Raw genomic sequence first — 22,214 nt, forward strand, 5'->3', positions numbered from 1 at the left:
TTGCAAAAATGTAAGGGGTGTACTCACTTCTGTGAGATACTGTATGTGTGTGGCTTTTTGATCGAGATTTAGCTGCGCAAACGAGTCCAAGAGGACTTTTCTAAGAGTAGTTACGAGATTCCTTATTTGTGGAATAATCCACGTAATATTTAGCATAGCATTGAACTTAATTCACAAACAAAAGGTGAGATGTTATTATTCTGTTAATAAAAGGTTATCACCCGCCTCAAGTGGTGGGTTTTAACTGAAGTAACAGACTAAATGAAAATAAACTTTTTAAATATCTAATACCAAAAACTGTTAAGTATTGCAATTGCCTGCATACCTACATGAAATTACCCTAAAATTATAGTCACTTAATTACTTAAAGTAACTTGACCATTTTATAAAGGAAACGCTTATAAAAAGTGGAGACCACATAGCATTTTTAATCAAGCATCCCTTTTAATACCGGTCACCTGTTTTACAAAAAATGCAATAATTCAGTGTTAATGAAATTAGCAACAGTATAGTGTGTGTTGACAGTTGAGGAGGACGCCTCTTTCTTTTTGAGGACTCGGTTATCACACTTCTAACAGCAGCACGATGCAATGGTGCTTATTGTCAGGATTTAGCACAGATTCAACCCATAATTCACCACTGATACCTTAATATATCCCTCTCCAAGATAAGCCCGTCCGGAAACAAAATTCAGCATGATTAACAATTCTGCATGTGAGGAAAAGCATTTATTTCTTTAAAATGGTACTCTTGTGCCTCTGAGTATAGGGTTTCGAGAAATGAGCCAAAAACATACGTATCGGTAGATCCTAACAGTTATTTCATCTTTAAAACAACACAAATATCCTCAATGCTCCGTTTATGAAAGGATAAAAATCTCTCTGGCCGAAGAGAGCTAACAAAAGTAGTATTCAAAGTACATCAACTGAAGAAGGGTAAAGTGAACGAAACGTCAACGAATCTAACCATCCCGTCTTTCGGATGCCTTTGTTCTTGGATGTCTACTGAATATGAGGAAAGCCAAGGTGGAGGAGTCGACAATGGTACAAGGATCTGAGTCCAGTCAGCGCCCTTCTGGGAGAACTTGACAGCAAGTTGGAGTGTGCAGGGATCAGTTAAACAGGAGTTCACACGTTAGATCTGGTAAACAGGGCTGGAATCTGGGTTACTGTCATCGGTTGATTCGTTGGCTTTATGCACACCAAAGCCATTCTAGGTTAACTAAAGTTCATAATTTGAGTATAATTTATCCCCACCATCCTGCAACAAAATAAAACCCAATTCAGCAATATTCTGCAAATTTGGTAATATTGGGAAAATATGCAGATGGAAACGTCACTTGTTTTAAAAGGAGAAAAGCGCGTACCCGTTCACATCCCTTGGTAAGCTGTCTGTTTACAGAATGAAGTAGTTGCTGTAGTTCCTGCACTGTCTGATTCAACCCTGCAGTCATCTTCTCCTTACGATCAATCTCCTCCTAAGAACATTGAAAAAAGGCATGTAATGATTCACTCAGCTCACGATGCGATTCATGATACTAATCTCACGATACGATTTTTAACAAAATGAGCTGAGAAATACGTCCTTTCATTGTTTTTTAAATGCTGCACATTTCTTTGTGAAATAAAAACATCTTTTCTAATCTCAAATAACAAAACTAAATAGCAACTTTAAAACAAATTGCAAAAAACAAATTGTAAATTTAGTATATCCACGTTTACAAAGTTGGCAGAAAACACAGCGGCCCCTACTGTTCAAAACATGTACTGCGATTCATTTAACATCTCAACCGACTTAAATCGTCAAATATTTTCGAGCATTCTAAATCGACATACTAGACTACATTCAAAGGGATTACTTCTAGAATAAATGTTCATGCAAAACTTTCACCATTTGTGTGAGGCTGCCGGTCTCTATCAGATGAGTCTGGCCTGCTTTGATGATCTCAGCCTGAATCAACTCCAGAGACTGCTGGGCCTGACCCCAGGACAACAAGGATGGAAAAAAGAAAAAAGGATTGAATATCAAAGAGTTAATGTGGCAGCAGAGCAAGTGCTTTAAGATCCTCTGTAGATTCACTGGTATGCTTTACCTTGTAAAGATCTCCGGCCACTTTCTGACGCTCGCTCTCCTCCGTCTCGAGCTTACACAATGTCTTAGTCAGCTGAGTCTTGAGCTGAAACACAACACCCAACAGACATCATGTTATTGGGATGTATAATCACTACAACCAGTACTAGTAAAAAATATATTATTTTCCAATCGTCACTGTCGAAAATTGTAGAAATTTCTGTAGTACAGTGAAAGTGGGATGAAGTGACGATGGATGACTACGTCTGCTCGAAATAAGCTAGTGGCTTGCTAGACACTAGACACTACTTCCGCATTTGTCCACAACGCAGTTGTCATGTGGTTTCAACTTCAGTAAAGGCGTTAACAAAGGGGAACGCGGATATGACGCCATTGACAGGCGACGGCACAGTCCCGTGTCACTGTGTAGAAAGGCGATTTTCTCACGATTTACTAGTTGGAAACATTTGAGATATTGTAAGTACTCAAATGAACAAAATATATAATATAACACTGGCCTAGTGGTTTTTGGACATTTTACTGCACAATTGTTACAAACTGTACCTTTAAATAATAGACAATCCCCAAAAGTTGAACAAATAAGCAAGTGTGTGAGTAACTGACAAGAGCCAAGCAGTCAGTGACGTGAACAAGTGACTGCAGCTTCAAGATCTTAAGCAGAAGTGTCAGTTAAGCAGAAGTGTCAGTGAGTCAGATGTGACCGTAGCTGTGACCACAGAGTAAACAGAAAGCGAGGTATTAGATGACAGATTAAGATATAAACCAGGCAAGGTCTATCCGTCATCTCTTTTTTATATAATATGGCTTCAAAGTCTGTTCTTTTATGAGGGCATTTAAAGTAACATCCAATCCTTAATTATGTTTATTGATGCATGACAGATCAAATTTAAAGCCACAGTTCACAGTTTTTTCATCCAGGAGGAAAACATTTAAGAACCCTAATTTACACCTGAATAGTTTAGCAATCAAAGATAACGGATAGCAACACCTTGCCATAATATTCCAGCCCCCTGCAGCAACCATGTGACAGCATCTCAAGAACAAAGTGAGCTACTTCAGTTTAACCAGAGAGGCATCTTACCAAATTCAGCTCCTCATTCTGCCTGACGGCCTCTGTGTACGAGCCGTCAAGTTTGCTTTGCAACTCGGTCAAGAGATCTCTGAGCTGTAATGAAGTTTGAGATGTTTAACCAACGAGTGGTGGGGTGGAGTTTGGATACGAGAAATCATGAACATGGTACTGTATGTCATGTCCATGTCCTAATTTCACGGCTTCTAATGAACACTAAATGGTTGGGTTTCTGTGAGCGCTAACACATGCTAGCAGAATCCTTGTAGCAGATTATTCTCATGGGTTTCTATATTCATATCGTTTGTTGTTCTTAAAATAACATTCCTATCAACCAGTCACTCCTTCATTTTGGTGAAATATAACATATCCAAACCACACATTAGGTGATAAACCATGTTTATGCTACATTTCTCTACTGTGATTACTTATGGGTGGAATACACTAGAAAACTGTTTTTTTTTTTAAACTAGACATCATACACCTGCAGACCTTTTGAAAGTTTCAGATAGAAATGCACTAACTGGCACAGACTTTCTGCAACAAGTCCAGACTGAAAATCTGGGCAAAATCTGAGCACAAGTCTTGCAGTGTATTTTAGCCTTATAAGCTATTGAAAGAGAGAGTCGCGTCTTCTACGTTGACTCCAATGGAACAGTTTTTTTCACAGTTTCAATAGTTCCCGGAAGTTAATAGCAATGCATTGAGCTGCGACTAAACAAAACAACTGAGGTAAACTTCTAACCCATTTAAAGATGAAAGAAAAAGTGAAAGAAATAAAGCATTTAATTAGGAAACATAACTTCCTGCAACTATCTGAAGGCTCCATGAATCATGTGACATTCCAGTGTTTTGGACTTTCGTTGGTAGAATTCTATCAATAGCTCTGAGAGACGCTACCTGCTGTAGCTCCGCCCACTGGGAAACAATGCATGATTGACTGCGCTACTGGGGCCCGTTTCAGAAAGCAGGGTAAGTGCAAACTCCGAGTAAGTCAACCCCAGAAAACGGAATACTCAGGGTTCTTGGTTTCAGAACGCGAGGAATGTCAAACCCGCGACCGCGGAGTAAGTCAAGCCCATTTCAGAAATCGAGGTATCTTATACTCCGAGTGAGTAACCAGAGTAACCTACTCCGTGAACCTAACCTGGTCGGGAGCAGGTTTTATTCCGCAAACGCAGGGTTTGTTACAATCTCCGCCCCCTTTTCGAAGCGCGAGCGGGTTGAAATGACATACGTCATATGTTTATTGATTAGAGTTCCTAATCGCGCTCTATTTAGTCACACAGAACTTAAAATAGCATGTTCGCTTATTCATGAACCCATAGATGAGGAAGCTGCATTAATTCGCACAGAATTATATTTATGTCGGGAGAGAATTCTGAGGCCCCGTTTGGACGTTTTATCTTAACTTTTAAGGCCAGTTTAAGAAGTATATTTAACATTTCCCAATCAGTCATCCTACTAGCAAGACTATTTTATTTCTTTAAACTTTCCTGAATGAATGATGTTATTGTATTTCTACCACGGCGTTTTAGTGCCACGTTAAAAATAACATAAATTCAAGATTACGAGAATAAAGTCAAAATGTTACGAGAATAAACTCGTCGTAATACGTATTTTATTTTCGTGAAAGTTGTAGTTTAAGAGTTTAAATTATGTTTAAGTACGTCATCTGAATCAGTGAGTTAATTCGTAGTTCATGTCAGATTTTGACATTTCGACTTTATTCTCGTAACATTTCGACTTTATTCTCGTAACATTTCGACTTTATTCTCGTAACATTTCGACTTTATTCTCGTAACATTTCGACTTTATTCTCGTAACATTTCGACTTTATTCTCGTAACATTTCGACTTTATTCTCGTAACATTTCGACTTTATTCTCGTAACATTTCGACTTTATTCTCGAAATCTTTTTTTTTACGACGCCGTCGTATATTTCATATTCAGCTGCTGCCAAGATCTTTTTATTGCAGAAGGATTTCACCTACATGAGAGCAAGAGAGTTAAATATAATTTACATTTTCACAGTTTCAACAAAATAAATATAAAAGTGATTGACATATAAACTTGCGCATTAACACGTGAAGCACTTTTCTCCCACGCCAACTCTCTTTCTTTTGCTGCTGCGGCTGTGTTGCACTTTTTTCTAAATATCTGCTCATATTCACTATACGCTTGTAACAGTTCCTTCAATTTGATTGGCGAGAAATGAACAGAGCGCTTTTTGTCACGTGCCGTTGCCATGGTGAATCGTGCTATCTTCACTCAATTGATGATGGCTTTTCATCGCCATGCTGCACGCGCGTAACCTAGAGTGAACTTACTCAGGGTTGATTAAACTAACTCAAATCAGCTGTTCTGAAACTGAAAACTCAGAGTAACGATTCTCTGAGTAAATCAACTCAGGGTTCAGATTTTAACTCAGTGTTGGTTGAACTTCCTTATTGAAACGGGCCCCTGGAAGCTTATCATATCTTATGAGGAACGTTGTTTGAAAAGCAACAAAAAATGGAAGAGAAGCGCAAAACTGGTTTGTATGTCTTAACCGAATCCTTTATTTTAGAATCGTGCCAATTTGTCAGCTTTTAAATGAATGTAACTGCTATGCACCGTAACTAACTTCGCTAAAAACTTGCATTAATATTAATTTACAAATTTTGGCTTTGAGCTTTGGGTTGATCCTGTGGTGAATACAGTAATAAATTTCACCACTGCAACAGTCTGGACAGAGAAAATACCGAACACCTATGAAGAGTTATAAACAAACGCTGTTTTGCTGCTCAAATAAAACAATGTTAGTCATTTATAACCTACAAACGCAAGTAACAAACCAAAACAAAGAAACAAAAGTGTAATGTATTTTGTTACCGGACTCAAGACAATTAAATCGTACTTCTCTGACTTCTGACACATAGGTGGCGCTCTCACGCTCTGCTCTCTCAAGTTCAGATTCAAGTTGCTGTTTGTCCCTTCGTATCTGCAATACAAACATTGAAAACGATATTCAAATGTAATCCACGGGCTTCTAGGGCAGTATTCCTTTTCAAGTGTAGGCCTATGATGTCGTTTGTATAGCAACCCTGCAGACAATAACTGCAAATGAACTCACACTCTCCAGATCTCCATCTGAGCAGAGTCGATCCACTTCCTGTTCCAGTGCAATTACCCTCTGCGTCATCTAAAAATAACAGGATCTACATTTTATTTTACAATCTGACGGTTTCATTCATGTTAATAGTTAGGATATGCTGCACTGTGTTAGTTACAGGATGTTAGTGGGATTGACTTTTGTTTGGTCACAAACCTCTTTAAGATCAGACTGTGACTTCTCCAATTTCTCTCTCCAGCGTATTTCTTCCTGCTCCACGCTGCTCTGCAGCCGCTGCAGGATTCCTTCCTGTGAACATACACGACACCAATAAACCCTTTAGCAAAGTTAGATCAAGCATTCAGGCTACAGAAAACAGCTAACAAATGATCCACAGCTCACCGTTTCTGCCAACACCTTCTTGTACGTCTCGCAATCTTTCTGTAGAGCTTTCTGGACCTCCTCAGATTCCTTCACCTTTTCTGCTAAAGCCTGTCGAGGAAACAACAGCTAAATTCTTCAATCAAGAAAAAACATGCGCACACACTCGCACATAGTATAACAACTTTCGTCTTGTTCGTCATGCAAACTATATAACTGCAGCTATATAACCTTTCTGGAACATTTCAAACTAATCTATACCTGGGCATCTCCAGGCCTAGACGAAGCGGCAGGGGTCATTTCCACGGCAACAGCGTGCTCTTTAGCCACACACTCCTTCACTGATGTCTCAAATTTCTGCAGCCACTTCTGGTGGTTCTGAACCAATCAGAAAAGAAATGTACATTAGACCTGGATATATCCAATGAATGAAATGTTTATTTTAGGTTTAGGGTACCTGGTCGGTGGGCAGTGGCACGTGTGGCAAGAGTCTGTGGAGCAGCGTTCGGCATTCAGCCTCTGCAGACTCCAACACCGTCTGATGTTCCTGTAGATAAGAATACAAAATCACACTCCATCAATTCAAGTTATAGCAGCAAATATACAAGCTAATTACATTTCATATTACAACTCCATAAACCACACCAAAATGTGCATGAACCAGTGTAGAGCAAATTATATTTTCCAACTCAAACAGTGACAGATTCACCACAAAACCTGTGCCTTTATTTGAATACTGTACACTTTAAAAAACTATTAACTCAAGGTAATATGGATACACTGACTGGAAAAACAAATAATAATCAAAAAATTATTCTTATGTGGTTGGGGAAAACCAAGAATCATTTGACAATAACAGATTTTTTTTGGTTAGTCAACTATATTTTAGTTTAACTATATAGTTGTGTTTTAACATTCTTCCTCAAAAATGTACAATGTCATACATCTTGTACACATCCTCTTTGCAAAAAAAAAATGTTTTTGTTACAAACGCCTTTGTGTTTTTCTCTAAGTTGTAACTGGGTATCATTTATTAACCCGCATTTGCTCATCAACAATTTGAAGAATTTGGCATTTTACGTTAAAAAAGAAATTCAGACCGATTTTGAATGACATGAGGGCGAGTAAATGATGAAAGTGTTTTCAGGAACTATTCCTACATTTGTCTTGTTTTAAGAATGTAAAAAACCCTAAAAAATAAGACAAAATTCTTCTTCCAAGTGACCACTAAAAAGCTTTATAAACACTAAGCATGTTGAACACCATGCAGTTCTAGTTTTTCACCATCTTTTTTTTCTAAATAGCACCACAGAGTCTAAGTAAAATGAACAGTTCAGGTCTCCTTCAGAGAAACGGTAGGGTTTGACAGTCTAAATAGATCATTAATGTTGTCAAATGTTCAATAAAAATGAAAACCCCACAACAATTACAAATAAAAAAGGAATAAACAAATAAATAAGAAAAACATAAATAAATAAATACATTTCTACTACATCCAGCATACTTTCCAACACAAATCGACCAATCCAGTGAGTAAAATGTTTAAAAATTAAAGCTGCAATCTGTAAATTTCGCCTCTATATTGCCATCGCAGTTTGAAAGAAATTCAATTTGTAAAATCCAACCCAAAGCTCAACATAAATCAGCTTACCATCGTGAATTGGGGTAAGATAATAAGACAGTTTTGAACACTTCTTTATATGTACTACTATTTATTTTCAACCAAAAAAAGTTACAGATTGCAGCTTTAAATACTTGAATTAAAGGGATAGTTCACGCAAAGACGAAAATTCTGTCATCATTTACTCACCCTCTTAACACCTGTATGACTTTCTTTCTTCTGCAGAACACAGAAGAAAATATTTTAAAGAATATTGGTAACCCAACCGATCGCCACCCATTCCCTTGCACTGGTTTTGTGTTCATACAATAGACATGAACGGGTGCCGCCGCTGTTTGATTACCAACTTTCTTCAAAATATCCTCTTCTGTGTTCTGCAGAAGAAAGTCATACAAGTTTGAAATGACAAGACATCATGTAAATGATGATAAAATATTCATTTTTGGGTGAAAGATCACTTTAAGCACTTCATGAACTACAAACAATAGCATTATTAGACTACATATTTAAGTTTAAAAGACATTTTTCTCATGTAACGTGTAATGACTAGATCCCGATTTCATCCATTGTGAAAAACTGGTTTCCACAAGACAGCTGCTGGAGATGGGTTAGAGCACATGTTTTTGACGAATCGGTAAGCAGTTGGCCAGCGAGGTGAGGCTCAGTTTAACTCCTCATGACGTAACCAGGGATAGATGTAACTCTGGGACTGTTTATAGGTCCACTGGTCTATGTCATTACGAAAGGGCAGGAGTATCAGACTACTGACAGATCTTCACACCTGGCAGGAGAGAGCTGGTGAGGTCAGAGGTGTTGGGGAAAGGTAAAGACATGATGGATTCAAAAGAACATGAACACCTTACAAAATCATTCCATTCCAGAACTTCTTTGAATTTGTTCATTTGTTCTCTTCGATCATCATAATAATCATAATAATATACATTTTTTCATTCTTGAAAAATAAATGTGATATATCTTTTTGGGATTAAATTAAAGCAGAATTGGTACAACCGGGGGTTTATGCATGCTGGGAAAGAGGAAATTAAAGGAAGGGCACATGACAGGATAAAACCAATGAAGGAATCACATGACACCATGGGCAGAATATGATTCTTAAACCACTAATCATCTAATAAAAACAAACTGTTAGCTGCACACTCATTTCAAGCATCCCCGGTTTACACATATTTGTTCAAGAAAGTCAATTTAAAAAGAAACCGCAACGTTCAGCCAAGATGTGCCACACATCTTTAAGTATGAAGCTTCTTGCGACTGGTGGCATTCAATCCAGCGCATTAGCATCATGCAGTCGAGCATTATGAAATGAGTATGCAGCTGTACAATGAGAAAGTTAATGAGAATGCAGAGAACTTCACTAGTCAATAAATGGCAAAGACTTTGATTTGACTCTAGAGTGAAGTAGTTTAGCAGTTGTGGTGCGAACCTTGGCGCTCTTGTTGAGTTTTCCATGAAGCAAGGTCTCTGTGGCTGACAGCGCCTCCATAGCGCTCCAGTTTTTCTCCCGTAGCTCCTAGTCAGTTTCAGAGAAACACCACTTTCAGTTCAGCCTACAGTCTTGCCAGAGACATGACTGTACATGACCTACGCCTAAAATCCTGGCTTTTGGATTAAAAAAACACAGACGTATCCTGCAGCAGTACAAAAGTGTTCCCAGGTCAATACCCAGAAATCCTTCTCTAACAAATCCAGATCTCTGTGGTTCAACCTATTGATATTCTTTCAAACTGAAATCGGGTGATAAGTCAACATGGGGTTGATGTTGATGTACACGGAAAAGAAAACATAAATAGTACCAACTCCTGGAAGTTGAAATAATGTGGGTGCTGTATAAAAAAGTTGAGCAAAGAACATTTTGTGGCTGCTGCTACAATATACTGTGTACAAAGTATTTTCCCTCATAATCTCACAGTTTCTGCATTGACTTGCGGGGAAAATTTGCAGAATTAGGTGAAGATGACTGACTCCGCTCTTATTGATAGGAGAAAGCGTATTACAGTTATTTAAATTTGATAAAAAAGGGCTCACGCAGAACACTACAAATGACATCCACAGATTATATTGGAAAGCCTATCATTTACAGAGTTCTGCGCACAGATTCATGCAAAAACAAGTTTCGGCAGAAATAGACAAAAGCAGGATTTTAACCAAATCAGATCAACCCAACCATAATATTGTCGCTGTCCTTCTGAAATCTCGGATGTCACTGTTTTAAAGGATAAGGAAAAAACTTTTTGAACCTCTTATATAGACGGTTTTATCTTAAGACAAACGCACGCGCACTTTTGTGACCCCAAATTAACTTCCGTTACACATTCACAAACAGAGTGCCTGTGGATTATTTCTTATAACAATCAAAAGAAACCGAGAAGTACCGTAATTTGGCTAAATTTGTCTCTCCAATATTTTGTATTTAGACTCTGTTACCAACCGTTAGATGTCAATTTATCATATGGTTTGTTTTAATGCCTCTAAACTACAGGACCCATTCAACAAATTGTTTATTTAATATAATTTTTAAAAAATAAAATGATAATAAGAAGGAATATTAACATAAATATTTGTATTATTAGACACTATCCAAACACAAACCGGAAGTCAACTGGGGGTCAGGCATGCACGGGTTCGATGAAAAAGTCTATAAGTGCCTGATTTCTTATTTTATTGATTGCAAAAAAAAGTGTAGTGTTTAAGCATTTAAATGATGCACAGTTTTGATAGTTGATTAAATAATAATGTAAAACAAAGGTAACAAAAATTCAAACATAATAAAAACGCCTTTTCACTGGGCCCTGTGCAAGTTAAGGGGTTCAGGATTAAATACTGTGTTGTCAAAGTTGACAAGCACTTTAATACTTTCATTGGTTAGATATTTGAAAACCCAGTGACAAATAAAAAGAGTGACTAATAATAATGATTTATTGAAAAAAAACTAAAATTGCGATATAAGGTTTCAGAAGGAGAGCAGCTACATGAAGACTTCCCTGAAAACATGAGCAGCATTCAGCAGGAAACAAGGTTTCACATCATCATCACTGACATAAAACCTTCCTACCGCTTGGCTAAATGATGTATATCACCCAAAGCCACCATTCAAATGACCCGCTTTACATGCACATTAGCATGAGCATCTATAGAAAAGTGCTAAACTGCAAGGCACCACTCCTCACTTACGTTGTTTTTCTTGCGTTGAAGCTCCACAGATTCCCTCATCCCAACCAGTTCTGCCTGAAGTTCCCTAAGGAGTTTGTCCTTCTCAAACAACCTGAGGACACAGAACAGCACCTGTGTGTGTCATACTCCTTTGTTATACAGGAACATCAGCAAAGCATGTTGTCAGAGGATTGGACTGTAGCTACAGGAATATGATACTTACGCGGTTGATAATTCTTTGCTTTGCTGTGGAAAACAAGAGACAAGTAATTATATGACCATTGCGAAGTTAATTCTGAATCATCTGGTTTAACGTAATATTTTACATTAATGGTTTAAAATGCTTTTAAAATGTTCTGAATTTGTCAGAGCTTATACCTGTTGTAGTGCCTTCTCCAATTCCCTCTGCAGTCTCTCAACATCCTGGTCCTTAACTGATAACCTATGACAAACGTGCATTAATAATCAAGGCACTATCATTTCAAGCACTGAAATAAGTGTTACACCCTGCTCCGGATGTGATGTGACAAAAGAATTTTACATTTACCCACACTGGATGAGCCACGATGTGGTGCGTATCATACACATGTTTTTAGAGACAAATCAAAAATATAATTAAGAAGTGATCATTTGGGGAATCATTTAAAGTCATTGAGTTTTATTTATAAATAAATTATATGTTTATTTACTCTAGTTGAACTTTCCCAATTTTTTTCTTTGTTTATGTACTGTATCTTCGAACATTTTACTTGCGACATTTAAGTGTTCTGTTAAAGGGATACTCCACCAAAAAAAAAGACAATTCTGTCATGAATTACCCCCACCCCAATTTGATCCAAACCTGTTTACATTTCTTTGTTCTATTGAACACGAAGAAAGTTCTTTAGAATAATGTTAGAAACTGACATTTCTAGGACATCATTGACTACCATAAGTAGGTATAATTGTAAGCTTTCCAAAATTATATAAAAATAAAATCAGTAGTCAATGATGTCCAAGAAATGTCAGTTGCTAACATTTTTCCAAATTTCTATGTGTTCAACAGAACAAAGACATTTATACAGGTTTAGAACAACTTAAGGGTGAGCAAATGATGACAGAATTTCATTTTTTGGATGGAGTATCCCTTCTAGACCAGTACAGTTCGAGGTGACCTATACGCTGTTTGAATACTACATACTGAGCCTGTAGTGCCTGGAGTTTAGTGCTCATTTCTGCGCTTGACTCCCTGGTTTCTCTATTCCTCAGCTGTGCCAGTTCCGTGTTCAAAGTCTTTACATTCTCTTCCAGATCCTGAAAACACACACATTCAGATTAATATATACATTCATTTAAAATACACCATTCAAACAGGTATTGACTGTTCAACAGTAATAAAGAATCTATGTGGAACACACTCACCTTCATTACCTTCTTTATTTCAGATTCATTGTTCTGCGCTAACTGCAAACTCTCCTCGATTGATCTGATTTTCTCATCCTTCTCTTGAATCCTGATAAAAACAGGAAGCATTTAACATTTTCATTATGAATTCTAACTCATGTTTTATGGCATTTACTGTATGTTTTGAAACAATAAAGATAGGGCATTAAACAAGCGAACACCTTCCATATTTGGTCGGATCGGATGCTTGTAACCAAATGGATCTTGGACACCATTGACTACTATATTAGGAAAAACAACTTTTTTGTTCTGTTGAACACAAAAGAGGTTATTTTGAAGAATGTAGGACAGCAGAAATGTCTGGGCCACTTTTGACTACCATTGCCATTCTTCCGACTACGGCAGTCAATGGGTCCAAGAACTGTTTGGTTACAAGTATTCTTCTAAATATCTTTCTCTGTGTTCAACAAAACAAAGAAATTTATACAGATTACAGCGAGTAATTCATGACAGAATTTTCATTTTTGGGTGCGCTATCCCTTTAATCGCAAATTACATAAATATCTTTTTAAACATACTTTTGCTCTAGCTCCTCTAGCATTGTTCCTGACGTCGCCTAGGAAAAGGAAACGAGGAAAAAACAGCTATGATGAGTCCAAAAAGCTGCGATGGCTGTTGAATACATTCAATTATTTCCTCTGCATATTTTGACATATTTGCGCATTAAAGTTTTCACTACCTGTTCTGCGCTCTGTTTCTGTTCTGCCTCCAGTTGCTCTTTTAAACCTTCATACTGTTTTCTTATGTCCTAGTAAAAAAAAGACAAAGACACCTTTATGAAACTTTTCAGGAATGACAGATCTTCAGAAAAGAGAGTTTTGAAATAAAAGTCTATTAAAACTAATAAATTGAACAATCATAGGTCTATAAATTGCCGCCTTTGAATGATAAGGCTCTATCTGACATTTTTGTTAAAATTAAGTTATTCATAATCATATTCAGTGACAACTTATTTACATTATGTGATGATTTTTCTTTATGTCGTGTACATTTTTTTTATCTAAGGTTTTATCTACAAAGTCAAAGGAATGGAACGCTGCTCGGAATGCAGATAGAACCATACAATTCAAAGTCTGAAAATGACCATTAAAATAATTTTGTAATTTCACCACATTTAAAAACACCCTGAAAAAAGGTTTACATGTTTACATAACGATCAATGATACACCAGTCTCTTCTCATCCTTGGCTTTATATTTGTTGTAACACATGAAAAACTTTGAGCTCCACTAACGTAAAAACAACTATAATATATGAACATATTTCCTCATTCACCTTCAGTTCCTCTTCCTTATTGGCCACCTGTATGAGACTGGACTCCAGCAGGGTCTCCACCGTCCTCACCTTCTCATCACGCTGTTGTAGGCTGAGAACACAGAACATAACGCCACACTGAATCATCCATCCATGATGAACCACATATATATCACAAGAGAGATTGAGTTACGTCGTGTAAGCAGGCCTCTTATAGACATGTTATGACGGATCTGATGTGAAGAACTGCACATGACAAATGGATACTTGGCACTTTATATGCGAATAAGATTTGAGACCCAAGCAGAAATGAATGAACTCACCTCTGCTGAAACTGATCCTTAGACACGACCTGAGAAAGAGTCATGAGTAAGAAGCATGAGTGACCGTTTATGTCAACTAATGGATTTTTTAAAGAATCAACACAAACCTGCTCAGAAATCTGTGCCTGCAGGTTCTGGAGGTCTACCTTCAACGTCATGTTCTCATTGCGCATGGCCTGTGACGAGAGAGAGAAAAGCATCCATTACTCTGAGGAAACCGTACTGTAACTGTGCAGTAACTGGAGTGGTAATGGGAACACTTGCCTGCATGTTGGTTTCCCGGCCGGCACCGCTGCTCCTCTCTGCATTGAGAGCATCTTCTAAACTCTTTCTCTGTAGCTCTTTGTCAGCCAGTCTAAAGATGTGTCAAATAACATTTAATCTGAGGTACAACACAAGGCCAACTGTCTTGCGACGCGACCTAACCAGACAGAACTCGATAAACTGCCAAGTGTTACACATTAATTAAAATCTAGTTGTGATCGCAACAATGTGGGGTCACCAAAATGTTGTATCGATGCAAAAGATCCTGTTTCATTTTATCTTCTGCAGAACACAAAAGATATTTCGAAGAATGTTAGTAACGGAAAATGGCAGTAACAGTTGACTCGGATTGGCTTTGTGTCCGTACAATATAAGTGAAAGGGTACCGCCATTGTTTGGTTACCAGCATTCTTCAAAATATATTCTTTTGTGTTCTGCAGAAGAGCAAATGATAACAGATTTTTTCATTTTTGGCTAAACATCTTTTACTTCGCTAGGAAGCACCATAGCCATTCACAGAGAGAGTTGCGTCAACTCCATTGAGTCCAATGGAACAGTTTTTTCACAGCAAGGAGCCTCTCAACAGTTCCTGGAAGTTACTAGTAACGCTGGAGCTGCGGCTGCGGCTAAACAGACCGATCGTGACAAACTTTTAACCAATTTAAAGACGCAAGTGATTTATTGAATAGAAAAATTAAAGAAATAAAGCATTTAAAGAGAAAACATTATTTCCTGGAACCATCTGAAGGCTGCATGAATCACGTGACACCCAAAAATTGTTTACTTCTGTTGTCGCGACTCTCTTCTCTCAACAGCTCTGGGTTGCACGAGTAATTTTGTTGGATCGCACAGCTTTCTTAAGCACCTAAAACGTGTCACGTCCTGTCTGGTTAGGACGTGGCGTTAAGAAACTAAAAACGGCTTCCTCTGAGAGGTCATCACTTACAGTTTTTGAAGCTCCTCGAAATGTGATAATGTTGTAGCCTGAAAGAGAAGAAAAAGCTGTGACTGCGACTGCCAACTAACAAGCAGAGACAAGATTCACACAACTACAAAACTAACCTGAGTGCTGATCTGAGCCTGAAGATTATCGATCTGAACTTTCAGCGTTTTGTTTTCGTTAAGAAGATCCTGCAAGCAAACACAATTCGTCTTTGTCAGCATCACTGTAATAAACAGGCATCAGAAGTGCTTATTTCAGCTTGGGCTTCGGGAAGAGCTACCTGAACTTGTTCCTGCAGCTGGTTGTCAGGCTGCATGTTGTGCTGCGATGCCTCCAGCAGCTGCCTGACCTTCTGCTCCAGCTGCATGACTTTCTTCTGCTCCTGCTCTTTACAGAGGAGCATGTCCTTCAGGTTGCTGTGGAGATTCTGGATCTCCTTACTTTTATTGGTTATCTCGGTTTCCACTGCCATCAGCTGATTCTGCAGCTCTGAGAGGACACGGAGGAAGAAAGTTAAATTGGGTGTTAAGAACATTTGATGAGTGTAAGCTGGTGTGAATATGCGTGTGTGTTCCTACCTTGTTTATTAGTCTGAAGCTTTTCTCTCTCTGCAGTCACGCCGTGCAAATAGTTCTGCAGTTCTTCCCAGCGACGTTTGACATCCTGAGACATTAGTCGAAACAGTTTTAACAAAAAGGGATCGAGCAGAATATGTTGTGATATAAAATATGTTTTTGTTGACGTATGAAAAATGTGTCAAATGGTTCTGACATCTAATGACAACGGATTAGCTACTGTGCATGTCACTGCAAGGTTAATACTGTGATGTTATGAAGGGCATAATGTAGTGCATAAAATGCAGAGCTGTGATGACGTCATAGTGTGTACTGAGGGTGTGATCTCATGAAGGTGATCTCATGAAGCGTGCAGTGAAGAGCTGTGGGAGGTTCGTTGTGATGATGTCAGAGTGCATAATGAAGGTGAGCTGACATCACGACCAAGTAGATATTAAGTATGGAAACTATGAAGGTGGTCAAAATATTTTTGATTAATAATTAACTTTTGTAAGCAAAAAGTTTTATTCACAAATGTAGTTTTGTTTTTAAATCAACCACCCGTTAAAAAAATATTTAAGACAATACCTAAAAACTCAGACAAAAACAATGAATAAAAAAGCTGGAATCCTATTTGATATATTTGACAAATAGGATCTATTATGATATTTTACCCTATGCATGATCTATATTTAATAGTATGGATGGTTAAAAATATTGAAGTGTTAATTTTATTTACTCACTTTTTTATTTTGTCTGTTTATTTTTTTGTATTATGTTTATTTTTACTATTCAGTGTCCAAGCCCTAATAAAATTGTATATTATTGAATGTAAATAGTATGCCAATTTGTGTTTTAAATGTATAAAATTTTGTTTATTTCAATAAAAAAAATGATATCATAATCAAGTGTATAGGTCGTGATGACGTCATAGCGTATAATGATGTGTACAGTGCAGAGTTGTGTGAGGTTGTGATGATGTCAGAGTGGATGCAAAGGTGTATATAAAAGTTATAATGGAGAACTGCGTGAGGTTTAGATGATCTCAGAATGTTATGAGGGTGTAACACGAAGTGTACAGTGCAGAATTATCTGAGGTTGTGAGGATGTCCTAAATTGTACAAAGAGAATGTAAAATCATGAAGTGTACAGTGCTGTGTTACGTGAAATTGTGAAGTAAGAGTGAATACTGGGTGTGTGTATAGTTAATATTGAGGGTGTGATCATGTCACGATCGAGTTTATAGGTTGTAATGATGTCATAGACTGTAATGATGGTGTAAAATCCTGAAGTGTACAGTGCAGAGTTGTGTGAGGCTGTGATGATGTCAGAGTGGATACAGAGGATGTGATGTCATAATGAAGTATAGATTGCAGAATTGCATGAGATTTAGTTGATGTCACGGTGTATAATAAGGGTGTAACGTCATGAACTGTACAGTGCAGAGTTACATGAAATTGTGAAGTAAGACTGAATACTGGGTGTGATGTCATGATCAAGCATATAATTCAGGGTTGCGTGAGGTTTAGATGATGTCGTACTGAGGTTTGATGATGCCACAATGTACTGGATAGTAGAGAGCTGTGAGAGGCTATGATGTCCTCATACTTGAACTAAAATTGTGATGATGTCAAAGTAAATTGTGCAGAGCTATGTAACGGTGTGATGATGTAATGAAGTGCATACTGCAGGGTTGTGGAAGAGTGTGTTGGGCTTTGCACCTCGAGTTGCGACATGTTCTGCTTATAGGTGACTTCCAAGCCCTTCCGCTGCAGCTCCTCCTGCTGCAGCTTGTTTTTGGTATCCCCTAGCTCTTTCATAAGACCGTTGCATTCCGAATGCAGCTTATTCAGCTCGGTTGACTGCCTGAACACACACAAACACACATTTTAAACCAATACAAAGCACTGGGGAAACATTCCCAGTGGTATTCACCGGTCCTTGAGTGTTATTCCTATGTTGACATTTAAAAGAAAAGTCATAGGAAGAGAACATGTCTTTAGGATTGATGAGCATTTAAGGTTTAACTCATTACTTCTGTCTATTCTGAAATTTGTCCAACTGCTAAATATAATAGCAAGTTTATCTACAAGTGATCTAGTTATCTGTGGTTTTAAAACATTTAATGACCTCAGTGATACAAAGAGTCAGTTACTCAAATATAGTCACGTTACAAAAAACAAATGTCAGAGTGTTTTCTACAGGTTTTAGGGGCACATATCCTGACCAATACACTACATTAGCATATTGGACTCATCAACCTGTAAAATGGTCATCAAAAACTCAAATCTGCCCAGGAAATATGAGCGAGTTGTACAAACTCACTTGGTTTCCATCTGGTTGGTGGTGGAGCATCTTTCCACAGCATCTCTAAGGATGACGTTCTCCTGCTGCAGCCGTGCGATCTTTCCCTCCAACGATTCTCTTACCTGCTGGAACTGTCAAACAAACACGCCATTGTCAAACACACTGTGAGCATCTCTGCAGCACAGATTTATCAGCTAGCAAGATTCATTACCTTAATCTGCATCTCCTGGTAGCTCTGAGCTTTAACCTGCATGATGTCTTTCTCTCTGACAACACGCTGTTCATGTAACATAGACTCCACGCGGCCTGTCTTCTGCTTCTCTGCCTGCAGTTCCTGAAACCCCAATCGATAAATTACAGCAATGCTCTTCAAAAGTGAAGCAAAGCTAATACTGGTATATTTATGATCCTAATTTTCGCAATTCTGTTCTACTGCAGACCGTACATGGCGTTCTCCACAAACAGAGGAGAAAATAAGGATTGAAACTCTGTTGCTTTCAAGAACCACCTGAGGACAAGCGTGAAAACAAAATAAAAACCTGCCAGATTAATCATGTTTTAAGAAATAGCTAAATAATGGTGATTACTAGGGATTTTTTTGGGCCAAAACCGATTTTTAACAAACAACTATCATCATATTCCGATATTGGTCAATTACATAGTAATTTACAATACTAAGTGAACATGAATTGGATGCATTTAACATTTTAAGAGAGGCACAAGATCAGATAAAAATATATAACATTACTAACATAAACTTATAATTGATTGAACATTTCTTTAAAACGGCCCTTTCATGCTATGTGATGCATTCTAACTTCTTTACACCATTAAACGTGGTGGAGTCTTTTGCGTGTTTGTTTGCTCACGCCATTTCAATGATGGATGTTACATAAACGGTGGATATAACGCTGGATTTGGAGATCGTTTGAAAATGATAGATGGTGCGTCCCAGTGCTAAAAGATGGCGTACATGAACTGCACGTGGTAAGTCAAACTAAGTCATTTGTCTGTGTTTTGTTAGTGTTGAATGTTGAAAACACAAAAGGATTAATGTGATGATGTTTTGCTTGCTCGTGGTGTAGTACCATCCCACTCTCCCCACTAGTCCCACCTCTAGCAGCTCGTGTTTATCCAGACATAATCGTACAGCTGTATCTCTCTTTTATAAATTTGATCAAACTAAATACTCTTTGAAGATATGACATATGCAATACTGTATAGGCACTCAAGATTAATATGAGATTGGCAGAAACTGCCTGTGATCCGCAATCTTTAATAAACTTAAAGTCTGTGCTGTTGATTATTCAGACATGCAACTCATTGCCTCCATGCACATTTTTTATGCTGTGATATTATTTTTGGAAACAGCTTTTTTTTTAATAATATTTACATTTCCTCCTGACATGTTGTGGGAAAGTTTAAATTTGTGACCAAATTTTTACAATTAATTGAATATGAACTCAATAGATTAGGCCAAAATATTGACTCCATGTAATTGTATTTTATTACATAAAGTCAATGTCACAACTGAGGAGGTGCAAACCAAACCAAATATGCCATTTTAGGGAAGGGCTGTTCAACGATTAATCCAGAATAAAAGTTTTTGTTAACACAGTAAATGTCAATGTACTGTGCATATAAATTTTGTAGTTATAAACACAAACATGTATATATTTTAAAAATATAAAATTGTGCTATAAAAATGAATACATATACATTTTTATGAATTGTATATCCACAATTTAAATTATATTTATAAATAAATGTATACAAGTTAAACAAATATAAATATATTGATGGAAATATTTCCTAAATATGTGTTTATAACAACAAACAAATATGCATATGCACAGACATATATTATGTAAAGACAAACCTTTATTCTGGATGAGATTAATAATGATTAATTGTTGAACAGCCCTACAGATATTGGTTACTTTTATAATGTTATGTTAGTTAGTTTTTAATGTTATGATAAATCTTATTAAATATCATATAATACCAATTTGTACCCACAAAGGAAGGAGACATGAATGGCTTACCTGGCTCAGCTGTTTGACTTTGCCCTTGGCGATGGACGCCTCCTCCTGCAGCGTGTTCAGAATCCGATCCTTCTCTGCCAGCTGCTGTGCCGACGGCTCAAACTTAACCGTGGACTGTGAAAGTAAAACCAGAACAATCATCAAAAATTCTCAAACTCTCAACACTGAGAGGGCGCATGTTAACCTCATTCACTTACCTTGTACCAGGCATCCAAAGCATTGGGACTCTTATCACGGAGCAGAGAGACGAGACTGACCACATCAGAGTCTGACAGGATCAGTCCGCTGAGACTCCCCGCCAGCTCTTTGAACTTCACCTCGGAGTTCTCTGCACAAACACAGACGTGTATGAGTCGACCGTATACACTCAGCCTAAAAGAATGATGTGATCACTGCCAACGCATTACAAAGCTGGGTTTAATCGATGAATGGCAATCTGCATCTGACACTGCCGCAGATCTTCAAAAGCCCTAGCAGAGGCCTTCATCAGATATACAAATGAACAATTCAAGACTTACAAACATAAAAACTTTGCCATCCTTACTTGAGGACCATAAAAAAAACACAGTAATTACTATTTAGTGGGTTGAGGACAGACCCCATAATATGAGGATCGATTACCAAAGATTAAAAACAAATTAAAATATCTGGAAAAGTGCTTCACATTACCCAACAAAAACGATTATAGAAAAAAGCTAATCACAAAAGCAAGTTTTTACTAAATAGAGTACCTTTGTTGGTTTCGCTCTTCTGTTTCTTGCCGTGTTTCGTGGATGGTGGAGCAGGGGGCGGGGCTTCATTGTTTTGGTTGTTCTGATGGTTTGTTGGGGCAGTCGGGGCAGTCTGAGTGATGGGGGCAGAAGACTGAACAAGTATCTCTTCCACTGAAACAAACATGCTACAGTTAAGTGATGGTTCGGAACAAGATAACATTTGTGTCTTCTCAGTCAAAAAAAATTCCAGCCTGTTCCTCTCACCCATTGATGATATAATTTCTTGGAAAATAGCAATTGTTTTTTCTGAGTCTCAGCATTTATTTTCAAAGGCCACCACAGACAGAAATGAAACATAAAATGTGTATCTGTCATGCTGTTTAATTTCTTCCCATCGACACAATGTTAGCATTCCGCTTAATTTCTGCTTTAACTGATAAAAGAAAAACTTGTTCTGGTGAGCATGAGGATGCAAAAACACAGACTTAAGATTTTAAATAATAACAGTGTGTTGTCCAACTATCTAATTTGATATGGAAATCCCCAAATATGTGTTAAACAGTAAAACAAAGTTTTAATTTAGGACAAAGAGATAATACATCCACTAATAAATCAATTACTGACATCTGCTCACAGTTTACTCAGATTTGAACTGTATTTGCGCTGAAGCTTACCTGTGACAACAGGCTCCAACTTCTGCTTCTTCTTTCTACGCCCACTGCCGGTGGAGGCGGTTGGCGGTGCTGCCGTGGTAACAGGGGCGGCTATGTCCAGTGCCTTTACCTCAATGATCACAGGCTCCACCTTCTTTACAGCAGGTGGAGACACATCAGGCTTGACTTCAGGTGGATGCTCTTCTGTGGGAAACAAAGTGTAGAAACAAAATGACATAAGCTTTAGAATTTGTTGATTTTGATCGAAGAAGAGTGTGAAATTTCACCT

At 37.7% G+C, this 22,214-nt stretch overlaps 1 protein-coding gene across 3 annotated transcripts in view; it reads right to left on the bottom strand.

Annotated features, from left to right (window-relative positions):
* Positions 1-422: 422 nt before the first annotated feature.
* The window catches only part of ktn1 (kinectin 1), a 28,788-nt gene continuing 6,996 nt past the window's right edge, over positions 423-22,214 (bottom strand). Inside the window, exons 3-36 of one of the 3 annotated variants that reach the window (XM_056767137.1) lie at positions 21,947-22,129; positions 21,291-21,443; positions 20,757-20,887; positions 20,560-20,673; positions 18,726-18,848; positions 18,533-18,645; positions 17,929-18,073; positions 16,232-16,316; positions 15,934-16,142; positions 15,773-15,841; positions 15,657-15,694; positions 14,711-14,801; positions 14,554-14,622; positions 14,447-14,475; positions 14,145-14,235; positions 13,550-13,618; positions 13,389-13,426; positions 12,829-12,919; positions 12,608-12,720; positions 11,806-11,869; positions 11,651-11,673; positions 11,449-11,539; positions 9,701-9,787; positions 7,093-7,182; positions 6,897-7,013; positions 6,657-6,746; positions 6,471-6,563; positions 6,276-6,344; positions 6,060-6,143; positions 3,173-3,256; positions 2,093-2,176; positions 1,891-1,977; positions 1,367-1,477; positions 423-1,260 (exon numbers count right to left, since the gene is read on the bottom strand). In XM_056767137.1, coding sequence (XP_056623115.1) covers positions 1,222-1,260; positions 1,367-1,477; positions 1,891-1,977; positions 2,093-2,176; positions 3,173-3,256; positions 6,060-6,143; positions 6,276-6,344; positions 6,471-6,563; positions 6,657-6,746; positions 6,897-7,013; positions 7,093-7,182; positions 9,701-9,787; positions 11,449-11,539; positions 11,651-11,673; positions 11,806-11,869; positions 12,608-12,720; positions 12,829-12,919; positions 13,389-13,426; positions 13,550-13,618; positions 14,145-14,235; positions 14,447-14,475; positions 14,554-14,622; positions 14,711-14,801; positions 15,657-15,694; positions 15,773-15,841; positions 15,934-16,142; positions 16,232-16,316; positions 17,929-18,073; positions 18,533-18,645; positions 18,726-18,848; positions 20,560-20,673; positions 20,757-20,887; positions 21,291-21,443; positions 21,947-22,129 — 3,167 coding nt within the window. In that variant the 3' untranslated portion in view covers positions 423-1,221. The remainder of the gene's footprint in view (positions 1,261-1,366; positions 1,478-1,890; positions 1,978-2,092; positions 2,177-3,172; positions 3,257-6,059; positions 6,144-6,275; positions 6,345-6,470; positions 6,564-6,656; positions 6,747-6,896; positions 7,014-7,092; positions 7,183-9,700; positions 9,788-11,448; positions 11,540-11,650; positions 11,674-11,805; positions 11,870-12,607; positions 12,721-12,828; positions 12,920-13,388; positions 13,427-13,549; positions 13,619-14,144; positions 14,236-14,446; positions 14,476-14,553; positions 14,623-14,710; positions 14,802-15,656; positions 15,695-15,772; positions 15,842-15,933; positions 16,143-16,231; positions 16,317-17,928; positions 18,074-18,532; positions 18,646-18,725; positions 18,849-20,559; positions 20,674-20,756; positions 20,888-21,290; positions 21,444-21,946; positions 22,130-22,214) is intronic. The other 2 variants (XM_056767139.1, XM_056767138.1) reach the window with 2 other exon arrangements.

This window comes from Triplophysa dalaica, chromosome 15, assembly GCF_015846415.1.
Source record: "Triplophysa dalaica isolate WHDGS20190420 chromosome 15, ASM1584641v1, whole genome shotgun sequence".
Lineage (NCBI taxonomy): Eukaryota > Metazoa > Chordata > Actinopteri > Cypriniformes > Nemacheilidae > Triplophysa > Triplophysa dalaica.